The sequence below is a fragment of the Heterocephalus glaber genome, unplaced genomic scaffold, assembly GCF_053883595.1.
Source record: "Heterocephalus glaber isolate CG9 unplaced genomic scaffold, H.glaber_assembly_v1.0 deba00001577, whole genome shotgun sequence".
NCBI classification, from domain to species: domain Eukaryota; kingdom Metazoa; phylum Chordata; class Mammalia; order Rodentia; family Bathyergidae; genus Heterocephalus; species Heterocephalus glaber.
This window is the reverse complement of record NW_028258358.1, coordinates 15,921,183-15,928,599: the sequence shown is the minus strand read 5'-3', so window position 1 is coordinate 15,928,599 and position 7,417 is coordinate 15,921,183. Positions and strand designations below refer to the sequence as shown.

The window sequence follows — 7,417 nt, the reverse complement described above, 5'->3', positions numbered from 1 at the left end:
GTAGTGTTCAACGGCGAGGGGGGACTTGGCAGCGAATTTTCCACTCGGTTTTTCTCCGATTGCTCGGAAGCTGGACTGAAGCAGAGTTTGGGAAGAAGGGAAAAAGTTTGCATCGGGACTGGATTTATTTGCACACCGCAGAAAGAAGAAAATCCGAGGGGGAGAGGTTGGTGCAAAGCCGCGATTACGGTGAGGCGCGTTTGGTTCTCCTGCTGGAGCCGTGGCTGGCGCGCAGTGGGCAACATGGAGTAGGTGCAGCTGGCGGGGAGTGGGGTCTGCCTCTCCCTGAACGTTCAGGCTGCCCGCGGATCTCCCTGTCCCGGGCACGGGCTGGGCCTGCCTTGGCGGGGCTGCCGAGCGCGCTGGGTGCAGTGTCCCCAGCCTACGGGTGACCCCGACCCCGCGCACCCGCGCTCTAGGGGCCTCGGCGCGGAAGACGCCTGGTCTCGATTCTGCCCCCAAGCCCTGCCTTGGCCGCGAATTTGGCGCTGAGAGCGGGAGAGGGAGGGCAAACACTTTGTTTTCTAGGTCGCCCTTGCAGGCGCTTGCAGTCGCTCGCGTTTCTAACCTGTTCCTCCGCTCTGAGGACAGCGAAAGTTCTGGGCGAGCCTGACCTGCAGCGGAGGCGCCGGTGGGGCTGGGTTGCTCGCCTCATCGGGACCCGAGACAGTGCCGGGTGGAGGGAGTCCCCGCCTCTGCTCTGTGTGGACAGAGTCTAGCCCGGTGCCGGTGGGAGCGTCGCCCAGCCTGGCGCCGTGTCTCTCAGGTTCCGAGGTGCAGCTTTCTCTTTTTTCCGTTCTCCGATCGGTCTAGGTCATTTTTTTTTTTCGACCTAGTACAGAAAGTCATCAAGTGGTCGCGATCATTTTCCATTACCTGAAAGTAGCAAAAAAAAAAAAAAGATAGTTTTTCCCCCCTTTAAGGTTGCAGGTATTTTTCTTTTCTTTTTTTTTTAATCTTGTGCATTTTTTACAAAGCGCTTTCTGTGTTGGTTTGCCCCACCCCAGTGCTGAAGTCCTTTCCCCTTCATCCTTAGTCTGATCACACACTGTTCTTAATGGGGGTTTCAAAGCACTCTCAAAGGGGAGGGAGGAACTGGGAGAGCGCAGAAGGGGGGGGGGCTGCGAAGGAGAAGGGCAGGAGCCGTCAGAAATAGGTCCCCCCCCCCCCATGATTCTACTTTGCTCAGCAAACAAATCTGTACCGAAAGTTTCCAGCCCAGGAATCTGGGTCCTGCACTTTCGGCGTGTTTAGGGGGGGTCTCTGGAAAAAAAGTTAATTATCTTTTTAACGCTAAGAAATAGATTTCTTCCTTCGCGATCTAAAAGGAGGTTGGTGTGTACGGATTTCAGGCAGTACTCCCCGGGGTCGGTGCACCGTGGAGTCGCTGTGCGCTCGTGGGTAGAGCTGTGTCCTGGCCGTGCGCCCGAGGCCGGCTTTCTTTCCCTGGGACTCGGGTTTGGAAACCTGTGCTGGACGTTAGGGGACCTTTGCAAAGCCCGGTGTGGGCTGTGTGACCTCCACGGGGTGGGGACGTTGGGGTGGCTCCCTCTTGGCGCTGGCAGGCGGATCTCCTGAGTGGGGGGAGTTTTTGTGGGGAGGGGGAGGCGGGGGAAGTGCGCTCGTGCGCTGCCTGACACGTCCCCTTCCGAGGCGCCCGCGCCCCCCCCGCCTGGGAGTGTTCGCGGGGTTGGGGGGGCAGCTTGGCCCCCAAACAGCGTCAGCCCACCGGGAGAAAAGTCCCCGGGGGTTCTGGCTGTGTCCCACCTGCTAGGGACGGTGTTGGGGTTCAGACAGAGCCGATAAAAAGGGAGTGAAAGCAAAGAGAAGCGTTGTCTTGTCTGCCATTCTGTTGGAGGTGAGCAGATCCGGTTTCTACCACTGTCTTGTTATGAAGTAGGAGGCGTTTGTCACCTGCCTTGTTCGCTGCGGCTCTTTTCCAAAAATCAGAGATTGGATAAAGGTCCACTTTTACCTGTTTCACTTTATTTTCATGTAGGCTCGGGACAGGAGGATGATAATTTTGAAACCTAAAGCAATTGCAGTTTAGGGTATTACTTGACAGAAAGCTAAGTTTTAAAATGTGACACTTGAATTTGTAAAACTTCCTATTGCTACCATTTGGTTTATGTTCTCAGCCATTAATTTTTTTTTTAAAAAAGTAAGATAGGTTTTATTTTTAAAAAAACAACCTTTAGGCTACAGATTCTAAGGTGTTCTAGGCTATCAGGTTGTAGACTATTTGATTCTGAAATTGAGAAGTTGAAAATAAGTTCCTATTTTCTTTGTTGCTTGTTGTGTAAGATGCTTTAATGTTTTCTGATACCTAATAGGACTTAAAGTGATTTGCTTTTAATCCTATAACTTTGTGTTACTAGATAGTTAAAATTTGCGGAGTTTGTAACTGACCGTGGAGAAACGCATGGCATTCATCCTGCATGATGTGAAAAAGTTACAGTTCTGGACGGCATATCAGAAGGGTGCTGTAAAGGCAGATGAAGAAAGAATTTTCTAGGCTGCCTTTATTGATGTTCAAGGCAAAAATGACTGACAAATTTAAACCAATTACAAGTTTTGAAAAGGTAGTTCAATTTTTGAAAATGTTGGAAGCAGTATTATGTTCCAGCATTACTCTTACAGTTTTTACATTGAACCTGAACCTTCCAGATTGTATGTTTATTTGAATAAGGAATTGTTACTTAAGTGATTCAGACAAAGATCAGCTTTGTGTCACTGCACATCACGGGGTTGCAGAGCTGTCAGTACCCAGCCATAATTTTTACTTTGCAGTATGTGCGTTGATCATAAGTCTGTTCTCATGCCTCTGCAGTGCCGCTCCATTTCAAATCCCATTTCTAGGAGATGTGGAAGGTGAAGAGTCAACTCGGGTGGGTGGAGAGGGAGCAGTATCTTAGAGTATAAACCGTTGTCTTTCCTCTTGGTTTCTCCAGGAGTTCAGATGTGTTCTAAGCCTGCTGGAGTGACCACACCTCCAAGACCCGATGGAGACCAGAGCTCACAGTGGTAACGGGTCGCAGCCTTTGCTGCAGGCACCCCGAGACAGTGGCAGGCAGCGCGGGGAGCCTGACCCCAGAGATGCCCTCACCCAGCAGGTACATGTGTTGTCTCTGGATCAGATCAGAGCCATCCGAAACACCAATGAGTACACAGAGGGCCCTACTGTGGTCCCCAGACCTGGGCTTAAGCCTGCTCCTCGCCCCTCCACTCAGCACAAACTCGAGAGACTCCACGGTCTGCCCGAGCACCGCCAGCCTCCCAGGCTCCAGCACTCTCAAGTCCACACGTCTCTGCGCGCTCCTCTCTCCAGGTCCATCAGCACAGTCAGCTCAGGGTCCCGGAGCAGCACAAGGACAAGTGCCAGCAGCAGCTCCTCTGAACAGAGACTGTTGGGATCATCTTTCTCCTCGGGGCCCCTTACTGATGGGATAATCCGAGTGCAGCCCAAATCCGAGCTCAAACCCGGTGAGCTGAAGCCACTGAGCAAGGAAGATTTGGGCCAGCACGCCTACAGGTGTGAGGACTGTGGCAAGTGCAAATGTAAGGAGTGCACCTACCCGAGGCCCCTGCCATCAGACTGGATCTGCGACAAGCAGTGCCTTTGCTCGGCTCAGAACGTGATTGACTATGGGACTTGTGTGTGCTGTGTGAAAGGCCTCTTCTATCACTGTTCTAATGATGACGAGGACAACTGTGCTGACAACCCTTGTTCTTGCAGCCAGTCTCACTGCTGTACTCGGTGGTCGGCCATGGGTGTCATGTCCCTCTTTCTGCCTTGTTTATGGTGTTACCTTCCAGCCAAGGGTTGCCTTAAATTGTGCCAGGGTTGTTATGATCGGGTTAACAGGCCTGGATGTCGTTGTAAAAACTCCAATACAGTTTGCTGCAAAGTTCCCACTGTCCCCCCCAGGAACTTTGAAAAACCAACATAGCATTATTAATCAGGAATATTACAGTACTAAGGATTGTTCCTTTTTTTTTTTTTTAACACACAGATGCAACCAACTAAACAGTTGTAATCTTGGTACTGTTAATAGAGGGTTGGGATATTCTTTGCTGTTTGCAGTGAGATGCTTTTTGTCCGTGTGCCATTTTTAACTGACATGCTTGTTAGAATCAGCTAATGAAGCTCAAAGTGAGGGGTACAGAACTTGGTGACCCACTTATCGCATAAGCTAAAGCAACAGACACTCCTAGGCAGTTTTCGTTTGTGAATAGTCTTTGCAAGATTTGTAAATTAGCAGATGACTTTTTTCCCATTGTTTTCTCCAGAGATAATGTGCTATATTTTTGTATATACAATAATATTTGCAACTGTGAAAAACAAGTTGTGCCATACTACATGGCACAGTCACAAAATATTATACTAATATGTTGTACATTCGGAAGAATGTGAATCAATCGGTATGTTTTTAGATTGTATTTTGCCTTACAGAAAGCCTTTATTGTAAGACTCTGATTTCCCTTTGGACTTCATGTATATTGTACAGTTACAGTAAAATCCAACCTTTATTTTCTAATTTTTTTCAACATATTGTTTAGTGTAAAGAATATTTATTTGAAGTTTTATTATTTTATAAAAAAGAATATTTATTTTAAGAGGCATCTTACAAATTTTGCCCCTTTCAAGAGGGTGTGATAGTTGCTGCAAATGAGGGGTTACAGATGCATATGTTCAATATAAAATAGAAAATATATTAACGTTTGAAATTAAACTGAGCTCTTTGGTCTTATTTTACCTTTTCTTTGTTTCTTTCAAGTGCAAGAAATTGCATTTTATGTTAAGGCTAGCATTTTAATGAAATAGTTTTGCTTATCTGTCAGATGATTTTGTCAGATGACCTCTGCTATAATGTAAGGCGGATTAGATGATTTTTTGAGAGGTAATGCTACCTATCAAAAGAGAAATACCTGGACACTTGACTCTGTTTAATCATTTGAGAACTCCTTTGAGTGTTTCAATGGCTCTGCTTTTCCTTTGTTTTTGCAGATTTGTTGACTTGCCTTTGATATGCCTATGTTATGCAAGGGTTTTTTTTTTTTAATTGGAGCTGGTTTACTTAAGATTTCTCAAAAGATTAACAATTAGACATTTTCTTAGCATACAGTATGAAGAATGAATGCCTTGAAGATAATTCAAAACTAGAGGAACGAGTTTAGTTCAGCAAACATTTATTGAATGCTGTCTGTGTTGAGCATAGAACATACGTACACAGATCAGTCCTTATAACTGAGGCAAAAATGTTTTCTTAGCTAATCATGACTGTTTTTTCTAGTCTGCTTGGTTTTAGGCACTGAAGTTCATCAACATCTTGTGTTACAAAAACATATGAAAAGTGTAACATTTTGATTTGGTTATAATATGCCATTTCATCCTGTATTGGTCTTACAGTTCATCCCAAAGTAGGGCAACTTAAAGCCCTGACTTATTTGGTCATATTATCTAGAAAACTGTTAAATTTTACTCTGGGAAAAAGATGCAGTATGGCAAAAGTCAGTGTGTTTCGGAGTTGTCTTTTGGAAACAAACAGCAAGCTGCCACAAGCCCATCTTGACAAATATTAGGTTTTCTTAAGTCACTCGATTAGTCACTTTGTGGCTGGTGATTTTTTTTTTTTTTTTTTTTAACCCAAAAGCACAACCTTTTGCTGCCAAGAATCACCGGAAGTCTAGGAAATGATTTACTTGTCATTGTTTAATCTCTTGTTTCCTGTTCTGTTGGTTTAAGAGGACTTAGTACAGGTTGTCTTCTGTTTTGTGTTTTAAAATTGGCTTTCAAGGAACCATCCAGCCTCCTAAGAGGCTCATACATTGCTGTTAGGACCTTCAGTTCCTCTGAACGTTCTCCAGCAACACCACATTAAATTAATTTAGAGATTACTTACTCTTAAGCTTCTTCCACTTCAGGATACTGAATGTTCATTCTAATGTGCTTAAATTTCAATTCTGGTGATCTAAGGAAGAATTAGAACGTTAAAAAGTAAAGCAGGGTTTCTTATTCAGTGTAGTTTTCAGGACTTGTTAAGAACAAAATTTTTGACTCATTAGCTTTGCTCATGCATTGACAGTTTTTTTGATCAAAAATTAGGAGAGTCAAAATTTTTTCCTGCACTGAGTAGTGTTCAAAGTATTCTGTAGACAAATTGCAGTAGATCCCCTTTGGGTGTTTATTGAAAAGGTAGATTGCAAACTTCCCTGTAGTTACTGAATGGGAATCTAATGATGAGGCCTGGGAATTTGCATTTTGTATCATTCCACAACTGGTTTGTGCAATCGAGAACTGCTGACCTAAGCATTGCTTTCTTATTTAGCTTTTTTTTAATGTACTCTGCTATAAAGTGTAACTGACTGATATGAATATAAAGCATAACAGTCAATTGAGGTTAGAAGAGGATTTGATATAGGTATATAATAAGCCCTGGTGAAAATTTCTTTAAAGACAAATAAGAAAGTTGGATTCCTCAGGAACTCCCAACCAATTATATGCCCAGTTTATAAATGAGTTTAGAATTCATTTTCAGAATATGGAAAGTTAAATGTTTATGTCTAAATAGATTGAAAACACCCCCTGGGAACAAATAGGGGATAACAACCTCAAATTCTTAATCTCTGAACTTGGAAATTCATATCATTATAAAGCATTTAATTTATAATCCAACAGCCTTTATGCTGATGTCATAGATTGAAAGTATAACGATACAGCAAACATGACTGCTAAGTATTTAGGGAAAATTTAAGAAAATTGTTGTTTCTTTGGCCTTTTAGTTTTTTGAACCTGTACGCGTTCCACGTTTGAAATTCATTTAAGAATTACACTTGATTCTCATTACTTAAAACATTCATTTATATGTTTTAAGGAGGAGATCTTAAGGCTCTGCCCAATTTCTGCCACGTTGGAGCATGCTCTGGGGATTGTCTGCAAGAAGAAAGCCAAAACCCACAGAAGTGAGCCCAACCAAACTTTTTGCATAACTTCTTTCTCCAGTATACTTAAGTCTCAAGGACTACCTGACTCCAGGTTATATAAGTTAAGGTACTGATGACAGATAAATGAATTTGTTCTCTCTACATTCCTGTGAGATGGCTGATAAGCAGTTCTTGAGTTTGATGTAATTTGTTAGCTTTTGAGCATATAGGTCAAAACTTTCAAAAGTTTAATCCTTTAGAGTTTCATTTATATACACAGTTGACCATTTGCTTTCTTCTCCTAAATGTGTGAAAACCAGAATGTAGGTTTGAAAATCTCGACTTTGAAAATTGGCTGAACTGTACATCAAAAGCGAGTTTGTTATTGTGTGAAAAATAATTTATACTATTTTAGCAAAGAAAATTATGAAAGTAGGTTATTCACTAGCTATGTCAGTAGTATCAGTATCAGTGTTACTCTTGTTTGTAACTA

General features: G+C 43.3%; 1 protein-coding gene across 2 annotated transcripts; it reads left to right on the top strand.

The window, feature by feature from the left end:
* Nucleotides 1–4,733, top strand: Spry2 (sprouty RTK signaling antagonist 2). Of its 2 annotated transcripts, none has more exons than XM_004845207.3 (2): nt 1–189; nt 2,952–4,733. In XM_004845207.3, exon 2 carries the CDS (start codon nt 3,003–3,005, stop codon nt 3,948–3,950), a length of 948 nt encoding a protein of 315 aa, XP_004845264.1. In that variant the 5' UTR covers nt 1–189; nt 2,952–3,002; the 3' UTR covers nt 3,951–4,733. The 2 variants fall into 2 exon arrangements, with proteins under 2 accessions (XP_004845264.1, XP_087049108.1); XM_087192982.1 differs by lacking the exon at nt 1–189 and adding an exon at nt 1,706–1,858.
* Nucleotides 4,734–7,417: the final 2,684 nt, after the last annotated feature.

Coding starts and splice junctions, on each gene's coding strand:
- Spry2 (XM_004845207.3), top strand. CDS start 3,003: ATGGAGACCAGAGCTCACAGTGGTAACGGGTCGCAGCCTTTGCTGCAG.